The 18,909-nt window shown below is 40.0% G+C and overlaps 2 protein-coding genes across 2 annotated transcripts; both read left to right on the top strand.

Annotated features, from left to right (window-relative positions):
- Positions 1-548: 548 nt before the first annotated feature.
- Positions 549-6,799, top strand: LOC310865487 (glutathione S-transferase P-like). Its single transcript, XM_083774631.1, has 7 exons — positions 549-673; positions 968-1,003; positions 3,504-3,610; positions 3,763-3,850; positions 4,678-4,781; positions 5,099-5,200; positions 6,088-6,799. Coding segments are annotated over exons 1-7 (627 nt in total). The 5' UTR covers positions 549-672; the 3' UTR covers positions 6,277-6,799.
- Positions 6,800-7,460: 661 nt separating this feature from the next.
- On the top strand, positions 7,461-14,338 carry cdk1 (cyclin dependent kinase 1). Its single transcript, XM_083775778.1, has 8 exons — positions 7,461-7,516; positions 7,866-7,907; positions 8,373-8,529; positions 9,128-9,251; positions 9,930-10,100; positions 11,505-11,668; positions 12,973-13,114; positions 13,738-14,338. The coding sequence occupies exons 2-8, from the start codon at positions 7,871-7,873 to the stop codon at positions 13,849-13,851; spliced, it is 909 nt and encodes a 302-aa protein (XP_083631904.1). The 5' UTR covers positions 7,461-7,516; positions 7,866-7,870; the 3' UTR covers positions 13,852-14,338.
- Positions 14,339-18,909: the final 4,571 nt, after the last annotated feature.

Genomic DNA, 18,909 nt, shown 5'->3' with positions numbered 1-18,909 from the left:
CAGCCACCCCCAGCATGCGGAGATGCAGGCTCTGAGAACGTTCAGAAACTTTTGCCTTCACAATAAAAGCATGCAAAAGCATTCAGCTTTCACAAGTGTGCCCATATAGAGAAGGAAAATAATTAAGAATTCGGTGGCATTTCACATTGCAAAAGAGCAATTTTTGTAAAATGTAAAAAATATATAAAGATTACAGCAAAAAAAGAACGAAAAATAACTTTAGTTCAAAATTTTGAATGGTGAACTATGAACGGAACTAGTTCCAAAAAAGAACTTTCCCAACAATAACTCGACAGTTGAGTCTAGTCCCACATTTATTGACAAATACATTGTTCAACTCTGACTTTAATCAAAAAGCCTTTACATAAAACTGACCTTAATAAGACACTGCACTTATTTTTCATTATTAATTAAAAAAGTTTTGTGTGAAACTTGTGGCACTAAAATATAATCTGACTGCATAGATTTATAAGACTATTAACTCCGCCTTTGGACTTAGGAAAAGGGGCACTCTTGTCTGTAGTAAGTACATCATTCACAGTGACTCAGCAAAAATCTCCAAGTGGAACCAGATCTCTTTTATTCACGTAGTCACAAATTGCAACTCGAGGATAACCCTGCCACACTTTGCTGCACCCTGTAGGTTTTCGACAAACATTGAACTTCTTTACAAGTGAGTTAAAGGACTTAAATCTGCTTCATTTGATCCATTTATTGCCTGCCATTATTTTTGTATCTGTTGAACTGTGTAGGCTACTATGGAAATGCAGTCGTCTGAGTGAGTGTAATAATCATGCTTACTTTCAAAATGCAGTATAATTTTTGAGTTGATTGTTGTGAAGTCAACTTGGAGAAAAGGAGAGCAAAGGGTTAAAATCTGGATTGACACTCATTGACAGTGTCATGATGTTAATGTAACATGAACTTGGTACGCATGGTCTCTAACATTGTTCATGTCTTTCCACAGTGCCTCCATACACCATCACATATTTTCCAGTAAGAGGTATGTGAACAATGTGGTAAACTATGTCATAACAATTTAGGACACAAAACAAAAAAATCTGATATTCTGAGTTAATTGATCTCAGAATAAATGTAAATAATAGAGGTATTATAGTCTACATAATTATAGCTGAGCTTCACTCTCTTGGATCACTTTTAACTAGATAAAGTGCCCTTCTTCTGGGCACATATCTCCACCAGGGCAGGTCAGGTTGTGGCCTCCTGGTGGCCTTGGATGGCAATTGGATGATTTGAGGCATTTTGTTCCAAAATGTGTTTTGCAAAAATCCACCTGTTGGTGGCGCTATAACCGGCCAATGTGAAAAGGGTGGGATATATTCTTCAGCCTAGTAGGAAAGTCTGTGAAAGATTTCACATAACACGCTGCGTTCATGATTTGAGGCTTTTTGTACAAAAAGGGGCCAATCCTGCAAACTTTGAAAGCCAATGTTGGCCAATTTGGGTGGAATTTGAAATATCAGACAGATCCGTCTTGAACACATGACTATAGAGATAGTGTGTAACGATTTGTGGGATCTTTGGACATAATCTGGAGGAGTAATATAAAAACAATGTTTTTCAAAAGTCTGCCTCCTGGTGATGCTATAACAGGCCGTTCTGGGAAATCTGGGGCAGAGGTTCATCATTGGCATCCAGGGAGTGTGGTTGCAAAATTTGGCACCGACCGGGTTAACAGTGCCGGAGATTAGCTGGTAACAGACGGACGGACACACACACACACACACACACACACACACACGGACTCGCACACGGACGGAGTGCAAAACATACTCTCTCCCCATGCATGCCTTCGGCCTGGTGGAGACAACAATGTTTGTAGCAGGGACGGCTCCAGGGGGGGCTTTAGCCCCTTCTGGTGGAGGCTTAGGCCCCCCTAAGCCCCCCCTCAAAACAAGCCCAATTGACTGACTATGTAAAGCAAGATTCATTAGCCCCCCCTCTAAATAGCCAGCCCCCCCATAGCACCCCAGTCACCATTTTCTGGAGCCGTCGCTGGTTTGTAGCAAGCTGAATCAAGCTGATTGTTGTTTCCACCAGGCTGGATGGCCGAATGTTGGCTTGTTTCACAGCAGCAGCTGAGCATTATATTGACCAACTCAAGTTTTGGGGTTTGATAAGGAAGCTTTCTGCTTCCACCCAAAATAACTTGTCATAGCTAATAATGTCATAGCTAACAATTACATTGGTTGCACGGATGCAGAGCATTATAACCACCATTCAGCCGAAATGCAGTTAGAAGTCATCTTGTGATCAAGGGAGGGGAGACTGGTGTCTGATGCTGTGTTCACATACTGGTGACCATTCCGAAGTAACAAATTTAAGTCATTTTCAATGGAAAGTACTATAAGTTATAAATTGACACCTGACACTTGTTGCTGCATGATGGGTGTGACAAGCTAGTGAAGCTACCCAAAATAAAGAAGTTGAGCTGGCTTCAACATTTTTCAGCACCCCAATGACGCAGTGATGTGTCAATCAACCATATACTGTGTGCTTTTGTTCACCGTTTCCACTACCCTTCTCTCTCCCCACAATTCCTGCTCCATTCCATAACGGAGAGAAAGAAAATCTCCATTCTTGCAGTTCCCTGCAGAGCTATTTAAACCTACCTATTTTGTTGGTCGCTGTGTAGCTTTTATTTTATTATCATGTTGAATAATACAAACGGCTGTACTGTGTTACTATCTCTTTTTAAAGGTAAACGGTATACTAAAATATGTTTCTGCTAGGCTGGGAAGTAACAGGGGTGCATGGCCATTGGCCAAAAAGGTTTGGGAACCTTTTTGCAGCTATACAATCCTCCTAATCACCTAATGCATCCTAAACAACCCGTCAAAAGGTATAAAGAATAAATTACCATGATTGCGACCCAGGTGTCGCAGAATGGCGTTAGACATTGCACACATTGCACACAAGAAATAGACAATATTACAGAAACTTGATTCTCATCTCATTCACCAAAGCCTTGTTTGATATTCTTTTACTTTGTGGACAGCATGACATCAATGGGGGGTTATCCCCAGGACCCCAAGGCCTCAAAATCAGTCTTGTTATAGCTGGTAATACATTCATCTGCCCCGTGTCTGGGGGGAGGTGAGAAGCTCTGGTTCTGTTTAAATCTGTGTGATTGGCTGATACAGGCTGTCTCATTCGAAAATTCTTAACAATATGGAAATTAAATACTCTCGAAATTTCCTGTCATCTATATGAAGTGAGGGCAACCAAGTATTGACAACATGCATACCTTACAATGGAAGGGAATATGGACTGCTGGGCACGTGCACATATTGGTTGGTTGTGTTGCTGTATGTCACAATGAAACCTCCATAGAACACATTATTTTCAGACCTTGTGATGCAAAATATCACAAATCTTTCTTAATATTACCGGTATACTATTTCTCTATCTAAACAACTGTCTGAGAAACTCTAGACTAATGGGTTGTGTCCTTACTGCTTTCTCTCTTCTGTATGTCTCAGGCCGCTGTGGTGCCATAAGGATCATGCTGGTCGACCAGGGCCAGAAATGGAAAGAGAATATTCTCATGTACGACGAGTGGCTGAAGGGAGACCTGAAACCCACATGTGTGAGTTGATGGTGTCTGCTTTTTTAATGTCTTCTTTTGGCTTGACCTATCTTTAAATTGTGAATCTAAATTGTTTGTTCAAATTCATTGTAAAGGAAAGCCTTAAATTGTGTATGAAATGTGCAATACAAATAAACTTGCTTTTCCTTTAGGTATTTGGACAGTTACCTAAATTTGAAGATGGAGACTTGGTCTTGCATCAGTCTAACGCCATTCTGCGACACCTGGGTCGCAATCATGGTAATTTATTCTTTATACCTTTTGACGGGTTGTTTAGGATGCATTAGGTGATTAGGAGGATTGTATAGCTGCAAAAAGGTTCCCAAACCTTTTTGGCCATGCACCCCTGTTACTTCCCGGCCTAGCTGATGCACCCGCCCACATGGAAATATAAATTGCATAAGCTACTGTATATAGAGAGACATAATTTCCTATTTATCCACATACAGTATATGAACCTGAATATGGAATATATGTGCAAGTAGCCTTGCCGAGCCATGAGGCCCATAGGGCAGGAGCCTATCTCCTGTTTCTGTAGCGTGAGGCAGCTTGATGTACAAGTACACCCCCTGGACATGACGCTAGTAGGCTATGTCACAGGGACTTACCCCCAATCCAACCCTTGATGCTGAGTGTCAAGCAGGGAGGCACTGGGTCCCATTTTTAGAGTCTTTGGTATGACCCGGCCGGGGATCGAACCCCGACCTCCCAGTCTCAGGGCGGACACTCTAACCACAAGGCCACTGAGCTGGTATATATGTGCAGCATAGGCTATATTCTGCATTACTTGCCATATATTGGCATAATATGTTAATGTATTTAAAATAAAACCATAGCACCACCATTAGCCTTTTCATGTCGCGCACCCCCTAGAAGGCGCCCGCGCACCACAAGGGGTACACGGCTACACGCACCACAGTTTGGGAACCACATATAGCTAAGAAGTGGCATAGGCCTACTGTATATGTTAAGTGTTAATTTCAATGTCATTGGTTTCCTTTTTATTTGTCACAAATACTGTAATAAAACACAGTTTGTTATAACTAGTACTGTATTTTCCCATTCAGGTGCTTATGGTAAAGATACCAGAGAGGCTGCCCTTATTGACATGATGAATGATGGTGTGGAGGACCTACGTCTGAGATATTACAGGATGATCTTCATAGAATATGTAAGTCTGAATCAACAGTTTAGGAAACGGATTAATCTGTAGTCCTGTGCATGATGTGCATCCTTGTAATGATTTAGCATGATGACCACATGTCCTACACTCTATTCCTGTATATTTAATGTATATTAGAATAAAAATAAAAAACTGGAAACTTGCGCTTTGCGCAAGCAGAGCGCACAAGTACTGCTAACCTTTACATCCGTTATTTACCCATACCAACCTTGAGACGTAACGTACCTTAATTAAGCCAATAAACCTTAAAAGTTATAAATCATATAATGTGCTATAAAGCAGATTGTAATGTCCCAATTTTATAGGAGACTGGCAAAGACGCATTCATTAAGGACCTGCCGAACCACCTCTCCAAATTTGAAGCGTTTATGGCCAAGAACAATAGTGGATTCCTGGTCGGGGACAAGGTACACTCACTGACTGCAATTTTGGTAAAATGTCAGCAGATGAATTTATCTTTTTATGGTGTATGTACACTAGTATGATTGTGTAACAAATAGCCTACATACTATAAGGCAATATACTATGCACAAATTAACATAATGTAAATCTGGCATCTCCTATATGAATTTCAATTAAGAGACAGTGGTCTGTGAACAAGGCAAAGGGGGCCCTCTGCTGGCGAAAATCACTTTTTTCATGGTCATAGAAATTATAACTTTTTGTTTCGTTTTTCTATAATTTGGGTGGGAAGTACGCTTGAGTAATAATCAGTTTTATATCTATTATAATATATAACATATATGGTAAAAATTTAACCGTATCAATCACTTGCCAATCATGTGATTGGCAGACAGAGAGGACTGGAGGGGTGATTTCTCAGAACTCAGCATCTCTCACATGTTCTGGTAGTCAATACATAAGAGCATGGGTTCTATGAAACACCATCTACTCTATATCATCATGCCATCAACAAGGAAATATTTTTGGGGGGATGAACTTTAATTCAACACCACATTTACACTGCAAGTATGACACAGTTCATCAGTATTTTATTTATTTTTGTGATAACAAATTATGCTACTGTATAACATACAAAGTAGAGTACAAAGTGGAAAGAGGGGACTCACAGTTTACCTTTGCTTGGAGACCCATAATTGCTTAGTTCGCCCCTGGGGAGAAACACAACTGTTTTTTCACCCATGCAATAACCTGGTAATTCAGGCAATTCTGGGCAACTACATTATTGTAGCCAGCCTATACATAGAAGTTGTGTACTGATGATAGTTTTGATGATTCACTGGTTGAAACTTCAATGGTGTGTCAAATAAATTATGATATTGTCCTTGTTCAGATTTCATATGCTGACTACCACCTGTTTGAAGTCCTGCTCAACCTCCTGGTGCTATGTCCAACCTGCCTGGATAGCTTCCCCATGCTGAAGGGCTTTGTGGAAAAGATGTCAGCCCGCCCAAAAATCAAGACCTTCCTAGACTCTGATGCTTATACAAAGTTGCCAATAAATGGCAATGGCAAACAATGAATCCTTCATAAAGAGCTACGATTAATGATACTGTTGTTCATTGTTGAAACCTTGACAATGCAAAAATATTATATTTTTTAACTTGGTCAAGAACCAAAGATGGGTACAGTAAATCCTTTTCTACATACAGTAGCCTTTTATTAGGTAGAGAGAGCACTTCGATAATTGTGTAGTTGCTGCATAAATATATATATATATAAATACATAAAAATGAATAAATACAACATGTGTGTCAGTACTTCCTGTGATACTGTTTACAAATACATAGGCCTATGTGTTCAATATTTAAGAAATAGCCTAATTCTAATTCACAAGGTTCATAATATTTGGCCATGCCATTTATTTTTCCCCCAAAGATTTAAACTTTTGCAGTCTCTTGGGGGCCTTATGGATACTGTAATAAATGATAAATCTTAGTTAACTTCTTGCATTATGTGAGCTGTATCAGGATATCTTATCTGGATAAGGAAACATGCATGCCAGTTGTAAATGCCACAGACACCACTTCTGGGACTGACCTGACCCCACCGCCCCCCCTTTTCCCCTCACTGTATATGTTTCTTTTCCCTTTTTACCTCCTTTATGATGAATTCCTGTTCTGTTCTTTGACTATATAGAAGTGTCTATTTGTACGTCTCTAAATATTTTGATGAATTGAACAATGTGGACCCTGTTGTAAACAAGTTTAATGCTTAATTGGGTCGTCCACTCACAGTTGACAGTCTTTGTATTGAGTTTGTGCTTAAAATGTACTGTAAATTCTACAAACTGTTAATAAATATTTCAATCAATCAATCAATCAGTCATTTTAAAAAAAGAGAATATAGGCCTATATGCTACGTACAACACCTAATGCAATATATATTTTTGTGTATATTCCTAATAAAATCTAAAATCTCCTTTTCGTATATTAATTAATTAATAAATACAAACGTGTACATTAAACATGATTTTTAAAATTCTGTATTTCATTTCATTTTATTTTTTATTTGATCTTAGTTTGAAGTGTCTTTTTTTAACCTTTGCTTTGAAGTACACTACCGGACGTTGTCACGCCGGCGCGTCTTCTCACGCACATCCCGCTTCACACTCCCTCTTTCCGGATTGGTGCTTTTGAAAGACAAGAAGAGAGCTGATTGGCTGGGATTTGAACTGTTGCTGCTCCGCGGCCAATTCGAAGGAAGACTACTCACAATCTCTCTACGGAAACACTGGCTGCATTAACACATTTGCCTGGGAGGTAAAAAAAACCGTTTTACTTTCGGGTTTTTTGGTTGTAATATAACGTATTTCTTTGTCGGTTGCGTTGCAAACGTTGGCAATTCAACTTGCATACGAGAATGAGATTTGATTCGCCCACTGTTTGTTTATTATCGTAGAAAATACGCCCTGAAGTAGGGCAAAACTGGGCAGTGAGTCACGAGTTCTGTTTTAAATGTTGCGCTATGCGTTATATTGTATCAAAGGTCGATTTTTCTTGAAGATAATTCATTGAAACGTAAGCAATGTCGTAAGCAATGTCTCTATGTATGTCCGTTTATTGTTGGGGAGACGTGTGTGTTTTGAACACGTTTATTTTTCGTCCCAAGGAACAATGGAAGACTATCTGAAGATAGAGAAGATCGGAGAGGGTAACTGTTTTGGATGTTTACTGTTTATTGTGATTCTCAACCGTCCCTAGCAACACATTTACACGGTCATTTAGACTTATTTAGAATAATAATAATGATGACCTTTTCCCGGTAGCTGTAATGTATTTCATTGTTTATGAGGGACACATCATGCTTATTTTATGTTTTGAAGTGCTTTTCTCTGACTGTTCTTAAATAGTAGCCTATTTTAGCTGCAGGGAACTCTCCACCATTTTACCTAACATGTGATGCTTTGTGTGTAAATACAACCATTTAAAGCAAATCACACTTCCTGCTCATGTTGTAACTTGTTACTTTTGCATTTAGTCGTTTTTGTCAGTTTTTAAACGCAGATGAGCTGTATTCTAATGACACAATAAGTAACCTAATCTGACAACTGCGTACCATCTTACTGCTAATGCAAGGTCAGTTATTAAATCTGTCTGACATGTTCTGCTTTCATAGGAACCTATGGAGTGGTGTACAAAGGCAGACACAAGGGCACTGGGCAGATTGTGGCCATGAAGAAAATCAGACTAGAGAGTGAGGAAGAGGGAGTCCCTAGTACTGCTGTCCGAGAGATCTCACTGCTAAAAGAACTACAGCACCCCAATGTTGTACGGTATGTGTGTGCGCCGGATGTGTGGGTGGGTAGTAGTAGTATATGTGGTCCCCCACAGGAACCCCACCAGTTACCATTATGCCCCAGATCTCATGTGGTACCATAAAGCAAGTATGTTACTTACAATATAATTAGCGTGTGATCTGCACTGGTTTTCACTTTCCATGGGCACTCCACAAAACAAAGGTGATTTATTGATCAGAACTGAAAGTCAAAATTACATGGGGGAGGGTGAGGGTAATTATATATATATATATATATATATATATATATATATATATATATATATATATATATATATATCCCATTAAGGCCTGAGATCAGATTCTAAAAATGTCTGTTTGAAAATGACAGTTTGTCGTTCTTCGATTTTTCAAAAATAGCAGACCTACAAGCTCGTAGCGCGCCACTCGGTGGCGAGCTATGAGCTTGTAGATCTGCTATTTTTAAATAGCTAAAGCATAACATAATGCTAACACCAAAAGGGGTTCCCGCCCAAAATGGGTTATTATATATATAATATATAAGGTATACAGCACACTGTATGAATATAAATGTCATGTTTGTAACTGACGTGTCGGTGGGGCGTCCATTCCAGACTTCTGGATGTTCTGATGCAGGAATCCCGTCTCTACCTCATCTTTGAGTTTCTATCCATGGATCTGAAGAAGTACCTGGACTCCATCCCATCTGGACAGTACATGGACACTATGCTGGTTAAGGTAAATAAATGTAGTACCTGGACTCCATCCCATCTGGACAGTACATGGACACTATGCTGGTTAATGTAAATAAATGTGTGTGCCGTCTGTGCACTGTATGTGTGCATGCGGTAGATGGGTCACCAATACAACACTACAATGTTTGTTACTGGTATATTTTCAATGACAACCATGAGTGAAACCTGAAGTCAAATCTCTGTTTTGACAATTGCCATTTATGAAAGTAAGTCTAAGAGTTACACTTCACCACTTCACCTCCCAATGTATGAATGAATGAATGAACCATTGTAAAGCGCTATAAAAATGCAATTCATTATCATTTATAAAACATTGTTTTTTTTAAATAAATGTCTGTTTCTATAAATACATGTAGAGAAAATGGTACATGTACAAGCATTAGATTTGCACATTTTAAAAACATTTTTCAAAAACATCCCCAAAAATGCACCCCTACTGTACATCAAGGGTCAGCAGCAAGGGTTCCTTCAAAAGACTTACAGTGGATGAAAACCAAATGATATTCCTTGCTGTTAAAATGAGGCTTTTTACCCCAGATATAAGAATGTCAAGTATCAGTTGACTTCTAACTAGGATGCTTTGTTCATGTTATTGGGATTGTTATTATTGGATGGAAATATTTTATTAACACCAAGCCGTCTAATTGCTCTCTCCCCGCAGAGCTACCTTCACCAGATCTTAGAGGGCATCGTGTTTTGCCATTGTCGGCGAGTTCTCCACAGGGACCTGAAGCCACAGAACCTCTTGATCGACACCAATGGTGTCATCAAGCTGGCTGACTTTGGCCTGGCCAGGGCCTTTGGGGTGCCTGTCAGAGTCTACACACACGAGGTGAGGAATTCACCTCCCATTCCCTCCATTTATAGTCGTATACAAATAGGCCTATCATATCAACGGTCAACTAACTGAAAAATGAAAAAAATAAGTAAATGCATACATTTTATTCCTGTTTCCTGCTCATAGAAATGTATTGATTCTTTTTATGGTGTACCTCTCCAAAAGTAGTTTATGTCAGGATCTGTGTGTCTGTCTGTCCGGAACCAATCTTGCCAACTGCGACGCCAAAGCTTGTATGCCCTCATTCCCAGTAGGCCACAGAAGTACCTCTACACATTTGTTTATTTTATTATAATGGAATTCATTCAATTGGGCTGTGATTAATTGAGCTGTGATCAAGATGGGATCACGGCCCAAATTTGGAGTCTGGAATATGTCTGTCATAATATATACAGTGTATACCGGTATATATAGCCGACTGACATCATAGACTACTAATTGACTATTAAAGTTAAAGACTGGTCACATGAATGAAGTAACATTGAAGCCATGCTGTGTCCATGTGGATCCTACCAGCCACATAATAAGTTTCCTACTTGTGTTGTACTTGTCCACATGTCTTTGCAGACACGAGTGACGGAGTGACACAAGAGTTTGTAGGGGGGAAAGGTCCAAACAAAGCATTTATGAATTCTATTGACAAACCAGTTAGCTTGTTGTTAACATAATAAGCCTTTTCTACACTAGCAAGACTACAGATCTAGGCTTGTATGGTGAAAGACATTAACTACCAGTATTGGGTGCTGGAAACACTTTTTGGTGCCAAAATTAATTCCAGAAATCAAGGAATAAGAAGTTTAGATTGGGTTTTACATTGGGACATGTTCGAAAACTCTGTGAATTTGACCTTTATGTTTCAGAAATGTAAGTGTTTGATCGATCCTTTATATTATTTTATCGTCGTCGTCCCCAAATAAAAATTTCGGAAATTAACAAATGCTCTTATCCACAGACAATTAAGAAGTGCAAGATCAGTAAATGTCATGAACCGTAGTTAACAAACAGGGTAAATTGTCGCTGAGGTGATGTTGCTTTGTGACATGTCAAAGCATAATTCAGGCTTTTGCTGCAGGTGCTACTATACCTTTAATATGAACAAATTCTCCAAGGTGAATGCCATAAAAATGACAAAATAATGAATGGTGTGAAAACGGACAGCAACATGGAGTGCTTAAGTCTGATTTCAAAAGCAACACCACCTGAATTTTCTTATTTCTTTAACCGGGCAAGTGCACATGACCTCTGAGACCTTAGTGTCACTATTTGGTACAGTCTGTTGAGAATAAAACATTGAATATAGTCATAATTTTGTGTTCGAATATAACGTGATGTTTCAGGGACCGAGGTTGTTGTTCAATCCATCCCATGTATTTGCTAAAAGCTTTCCTCACTCCCCAGGTAGTAACACTCTGGTACCGGGCACCTGAGGTGCTTCTGGGTGCAGCACGTTACTCTACACCTGTTGATGTGTGGAGCATTGGGACCATCTTTTCAGAGTTGGCCACCAAGAAACCACTCTTCCATGGAGACTCAGAAATAGACCAGCTGTTCAGGATCTTCAGGTGTGTGTGTGTGTGTGTGTGTGTGTGTGTGTATATATATATACACACACATTTACTACTAGAGTTAATTTTTAAAAAAATAAGAAAATGATATATCCAATTATTTACATTCATTTGGCACTTACCAACTTTTTACAGTCAGTGTTTTGAAAATAAATCACAATCCATTTGGGATTGTGATTAAAATATACAATTCATACATTTTAATATTATTTAAATACTAAATATGTTACACCAATAGAATGCAGACAGAAGCTCTGAGTTCTCACTAAAAGCTTTGAAGGGAAGTTGAAAGTGCCTTTTTAAAAGGAAAACGTTGGCCTGTGGATGGTGTTAGACTAGAGGATTGGTCATAGTGTCATTAAGATCAGTAGGGCTCACCCTGCATTCTGCATATCGGAATATAAGATCTCTTGTGCAAAGTTGCCCTGATCGGTTGCTAAAGAAAAGGTCATGGGGTCACTCAAATAGATTTAATGGGCTCCCAAATGTATCTACAGAATGGTATCTTACCAAATTAATCCAATTGTCAGTGCATCTAACCCCTCCTATTACTACAGTTTAATAAAATTATCCATAATTTACAATAAATCAAATGTATTGCAATGGTATTACTGAAACATTTATTTTTGCAGAGGCGAAACTGTCTACTCAAACTACCTTAACGACCTTAAATACATCACGGTAGCTATAGTAGAACCAATCAAATAATTGTGTGCGTTGTAAACCTTGGTAAAAATCATGTGGGGGGACAGTCATGCCACACTTATATTCTACCTCTGAAGGTGGATTCTGCCAATGCATTTCAATGGGAATGGAGCGGTTTGCTGCCATTTGCAAACTTCTGCCAAAAAGAACAAATCCATTCCCATTGAAATGCATTGGTAGAATCCGCCCTCATGGGGCGCCCGTCCAGGCACATGCCACATATAGGCTCTGGCCTTGCGTTGCGTCGTGTTCGAGTCCCGTTTAAAAGTAATGCATGATGCAGAGATTTATTTGTTTATTTGATCAGTGATCAAAATACTACTAGGTTATAAATCAACATAGTAATAGCCTAATATGACACTGACCACAACCCTGTCTTACTGTCCGTTGGCATTTTCACACTTGAAAGAAATACAGACAAGCTGTCTATTCAGAAGATCATTCAACTAACCTTGTGGACTCGGGACTGTAGTGAAAAGTAATGTGGGAAAATGCAGGGGATTACTTTAGTCAACCCATGGCAGTATAATGTATGAAAACGTATGAGCACAAATTTCTAGCACTCTTATTAACCATGGACCGTCTTTCTTCTCCAGAACCCTGGGAACCCCCAACAATGATGTGTGGCCTGATGTTGAATCCCTGCCTGACTATAAAAACAGCTTCCCCAAGTGGAAGGGTGGCAACCTTCCCTCCATGGTCAAAAACCTGGATAAAAATGGCATGGATCTGATGGCTGTATGTACACTTTACATTTACTTATTGTTGTGACTTTGTTTTTGTATGTGATGCATAGTGGTGTTAACCTGACGCTGCCAGATGAGGGCGGTATTGGGTAACCATGTTCCCCAACACAGCAATCATCTGGGATCTCTCAGGCAGTTGAGCTGACAAAAATCCGTTCCGTACCGGACCAATCAGCGTGAGCTAAGGGCGGGATATGTGCGAAACCGGACGTGAAGCTATATAGACACGTCAATATGATTGGTTGTGTTTGCACGCCCACACGGTGATAGACAGACGGTCCCATCCAATCATCTACCAAGTATCTTGAAAAAAAGGAACAGCCCCGTCATCGAATTTGCTTCCACGATCCCAGATCCCAATAAGCTGTGAAACAAATTTGTGTAGCAAGCTTCTTGGATCTGGCAGCGTCAGGTTATAGTGGTGTAGCTGGTGTAGCATTTAGCTGGTGGTCCCCGGACCACTGGTTAAGAACCACTGGCCTACATACTTGACACAGATATTATATACCAATATATTTATTTTTTATTGCATGTGAGGTTATGTTATGATATCTTTGCAATACAATGACTGAGTGGACCTTAATGGTTATTCTTCCATTATTCTTCCTTCTTTAGAAAATGCTGATCTATGATCCTCCTAAAAGAATCTCTGCCAAACAAGCCATGGCACACCCTTATTTTGATGACCTTGACAAATCCATCCTGCCTTCCAGCTCTGGCAAGATGTGAAACGTATGGAACCCCTGATTGAACTCTATCTCAGTTGGGTTGGAGCCATACATGTCACAACCATCACAGATGCAATAAGATACACTTTATCCCATACATCACTTTCTGACACACACACATCTAGTCCAAGACGTGGACGGTTTTTCGACGGAGAAAAGTCTTGGCTAATTGTGACTGGCTTCTCCCTGCCTTTGTAAACAACCCATGGATCTGTTGGGGGGGAAAAAAATAAAACAGTGATACAGTTTTGTTAAATACATGGAAACAAGACACAATCCCCAAATCCACATGTATCTGTTTTTCTCTTTGTTTGTAGTTTCTTTGTTTTTGTGAACGTGTTCTCTGTTTTGTGGTTTCTCTGTTTTTGTGATTGTGTTCATTCTGTATTTTGTATAACTACTTTGTAAATATTACTTGTGAAAAGGTTAATTGGATCGCAAAGTACTAAAAATATTATATTCAATAAAAGTGCACTTTGAGATCCCAATGATTTTGTTTTGTGAATGTGACTGTGCCTGCTTCATCTAAACTTAAACAATAATTGTGACTAAAGGTGCTGAGAAATTGAATTTGAAACCATTTGTGCAGTTTCATCATTGTATATTTTCAGTGAGCACTAGAATGGATCAGGTTGTAGGAAGATGCCACGTCTGTGGACAGCATTTATTAAAACTTTTTTTTTTACTCCCGAGTGCCTGGATCATCTCTTCGTTTTTCACATGTTTTGATCCAAATGTCCCTACAAGACAAGTATAGTGGGCTTGAAGATCTGCTAATTTTCAGTTTTAGGCTTACAGTTAAAATGGCATTAAAAAAATCGCTGTCCTAAAATGATGATATAATAATAGGTGTGTGACGTCATGTATTTGTGTGATCTCAGTCACAGGAACGAATACCTTGATCATTCAGCTAGAATATGGCAATGCCAACTACCCATTGATAAATGTGTCCTCAAGATGGGTCTGAAACATGTAGTAGAATTATCTGTTGCACATCGTGAATGTATACATATACACTGACTAGCACAAACTTAAAAGGCGACCGTGAAGAGTTGATAGAATTGGTTCCCGTCAGACTACAGCCGAAGATGTGCACACAGTAGATGCTAGAGTGTGTTTGGGCCTTGATGAACAAAGGATTCATTCTGTCTTTTGCTTGATAGACTGAGTGAATCATGGTAGAATTACTCTTTATATTTCCCCTTATATTGTATGTAATCATAAGGCCAAAGGTGAACAACATAATATGTTGTTCACCTTTGGTCTTATGATGTGTTCTGATTATCAGAATATCACAGAGCCATACATCATTATTGTGAGGGCAGGAGCCTGTAGCTTCTCCTCAGCCCCTGTGGGAGGCGCTGTTCTCCAAGTATACCCTCCCACACTTCCTGGATACTGACTAAACAAAATGTTGATGCTCTATTATACCATTGCATTCAAGCTATTGACTGATTGATTGAATACTTTATTAACAGTATTATTTTTTAAAGCACAGAAGAGTACAGTTTAATACAAATACATATGCTAAAAGGATTGAACCCAAGGATGCACTGTCTTGTTTTCATTGGGGTCCTGAGTATTCAATTCATAGCTACACTGCATTCAAGGTTTACTTTTTAGTTTGGGAGCCAGCTGATTCTGAGGCCTTTCTACTAAACAAATGCAGAAATGGATTTAAATCTGGTCTGATAATCTGGCTACTTTGAGTTTGATTTCAAATGACAACCCTTTGTAACTACCACACCAAACACAAGGAAAATAATAATTGAAAAAGTTAAAATGGATGCCTGCAATGCTGCGAGGCGTTGTGAGCTCGTAGATCAGCTATTTAAAAAATGTTGCCTCTTTCTTATATATTATTTTACAATGTGGCCAAGGTTTCACCAGTTTTTATAGTAGGCCTGTAGTTTGTTGATTACTTTTGAGATGTTAATGGTCTTTTTCTTGTATTAAAAGGTCTTGAAAGTAATTTAATTTTCACTTCACTGTCCCAAAATCATGTAAGAACCACTGTTCTATACAGTTGGGTCAACCTGTTATAAATTATAACCCGTAAGACCCGTGTGTTTGTCTTGTATTGTAGACAGGATAAGCTCATAAAGGACAGCAATAGGAAATGAGGGGCTGAGTCAATTCAATTCAAAGGAGCTTTATTGGCATAAGAAAACATACGTTTACATTGCCAAAGCAAGTGTTAAAAATTTAAATATAATAAAAACTGTTGAAAATTGGGAAAATATATACTGGTGGAGGGGGTACAGCTTTGTGTATGCAATAACATGTGCATGTTATTGCAACCACAGGTCGCATTTACTATAATCGTGCATTTCCCGTCAGTCAGTCACTCCCAGGCATGACCTCTTGACATCATCAGGGACGGAGATCCCTGATGTCATCAATATTAAGCCCATATATGGAGATCCCTGATGTCATCAATATTAAGCCCATATATGGAGATCCCTGATGTCATCAATATTGGCCAGCAACTCTACAGCTGAGGTCTAAGGTCCATACATGGAGCAGACCGTTTCTGACATTCCATATGTTGATCCTTCCCCATCCATCCATCTGTCCTCTTTGATGTCTCCCTTTTGACTGATACCTGTCCATTTAAAGCAGGGGTTTTCAACTGATTGTGAACCAGGGACCACCACCATGACTAAGAATCAACCTGGGGACCACTCTTGTGTTGCAACAACACTTTGCTTCATTATTGTACCCAAATGTTTCAGGGTGGATTCATCTGGAGCTGTTACTTAACTCAATGACCAAAACGTACCAACACCTACAATGTCCAAACAATAGGCCTAGCACGAGACAGATGAAAACACCAGAAGAAACAGAGACACTCAGAAAGCAGCAGGCATTGGGGTGTGTGTGTGTGTGTGTGTGTGTGTGTGTGTGTGTGTGCGTGTGTAATGTAGTGTGGGTGTGGTGAGTAGTTTGTGTGGGGTTAGGGCTAGGCTTGTGTTCTTGTGTTGTTGTTGATAGGGTTAATTGCTAGCTGACACGCTTTGTCTTCAGGCTGTGTGTGATGTGTGTGTGTGTGTGTGTGTGTGTGTGTGTGTGTGTGTGTGTGTGTGTGTGTGTGTGAGAGAGAGAGAGAGAGAGAGAGAGAGAGGGGGGGGGAGGGGATTCCACAGGTAAACAATGCACCTCAGCCCCCCCTCATACTGAAATTCCATTGAGGTTACATTTTCAAACATGTTTGAACAAGCTTTATTTGCTAACATTTTCTCTTTCACCTCTAATAATAATACCTCTAATATCTCACTCCATTGTAGTTAATTCCAAATTTCCCATATTCCCTCTTTCCGTTAATTATCATTCTGTTGCCTTTAACATTGTCCCATCCCCCTCTTTTGATTTATTGGAGTGCAGTACTTTCATCCGACGGAGCATTGGTCCGAACGACAACCTACCTCCTCCCTCACCCTAACCCTAACCTCCCCCGGGGCAGACACCTAAACCTAACCGCAACCCTCTCCCGACCCGCAGCGCACCGACCTTCGGAGCAATGCTCTGTCGGATGATAGTATGCCTCCCGATTTGGAGGCCTCAACCTCTGCCTACCTCTGACCTTAGCTCTTTCTCCCACGTCCTTCTTCATTCTCTTTTCCTTCATTCCTTTACTATTTACAATTTGGGCATTCAGCAGACGCTCTTAATCCACAAAACATGGGAATACATCAAGAATCATACGTAAACTAATAACCTAACAGTGGAATTATCTATATAATGAAACTATGCGTATACACTATACAGTGCTATGCATACATAAAATGCTATAAGTTGCATACGCCTGTAAGGTCGTCGAGGCAAGTGCTACAGGCTTGCTCTGTCCACTTTCCTGCTCATTAATGAACCCCCCAGTTATTTTGCGATTCAATTATGTTTTCAGTATGAAACTTTTTACCCTATAGCCTTAAGTACTGTTATTACATTATCTTTGTGTTTATGCATATTTATTCATGTTATAGGTTAACCCTAGAACTCTAATGTTGGGTGAATTTCTCCCGAACAATAATTGTAATTATGTGATTTTTTTTTTAAATGTCACTGCTGACATCTGAGGTGGTTACCTTCAGGATGCTCACTGACGTAGTGGAAGGTGTAGGTTTATTTCCCTGCCCCCATCCCTGTTTTTTTCTACCGGGATTTTCTACAGCGCCCCTCACTTCACACTTTGTGTACTGTGAACTGAGGGGCGCTCTTATCATCACACATCATCACATTCTTAGCTTACGCATGTTTCATGATATATGCTTTTTGTCTCCACCAGGCCGAAGGCATGTGGGGAGAGTATGTTTTGCACTCCGTCCGTCCGCGTGTGTGTCCGTGTGTCCGTGTGTGTGTCCGTGAACAGCTAATCTCGGCCACCGTTAACCCGGTCGATGCCATATTTTGCACACACACTCCCTGGATGCCAACCATGAACCTCTGCCCCAAACTTTCCAGAACGGCCTGTTATAGCGCCACCAGGAGGCCGCTTTGTGCAAAACAAGTTTTTCAATGCCATATTTTGCACACACACTCCCTGGATGCCAACCATGAACCTCTGCCCCAAACTTTCCAGAACGGCCTGTTATAGCGCCACCAGGAGGCCGCTTTGTGCAAAACACGTTTTTGCACAGTACACCTACAGATTTTGTCCAAACATCACGCAAATTGGTACACAGTCTCTCTAGAGCCATTCAACGAAACGGGTCTTTCAGATTTATCAGACTCCATCCTGATTGGTTAAGATTGGCTTCCAAAGTTCACAGGAGTGCTCAGTTTCAAACAAAATGCTGCAAATCATGAACACATCGCGTGATTTCCGTGAAATTGTGCACCCACATTCCCACTAGGCCGAGGACGAAATGCCACATGAACAATTTCAACTCAGCCTCAAGGTGGCGCTATAACTGGCCGAAAAGTGTTTTGACCTCTAACTGCACGGATCTGTGGATAACCTGGTGGAGACCTGTGCCCGGAAGGGCACTTTTTCTAGTTATGTGATGTATTCCCATGCTTTTTTGTTCTTGCTTAATATAAGTCGCTCTGGATTTAGAGC

This window comes from Protomyctophum parallelum (genome assembly GCF_964188405.1).
Source record: "Protomyctophum parallelum genome assembly, chromosome: 10".
Lineage (NCBI taxonomy): Eukaryota > Metazoa > Chordata > Actinopteri > Myctophiformes > Myctophidae > Protomyctophum > Protomyctophum parallelum.
This window is presented reverse-complemented; position numbering and strand designations above follow the sequence as displayed.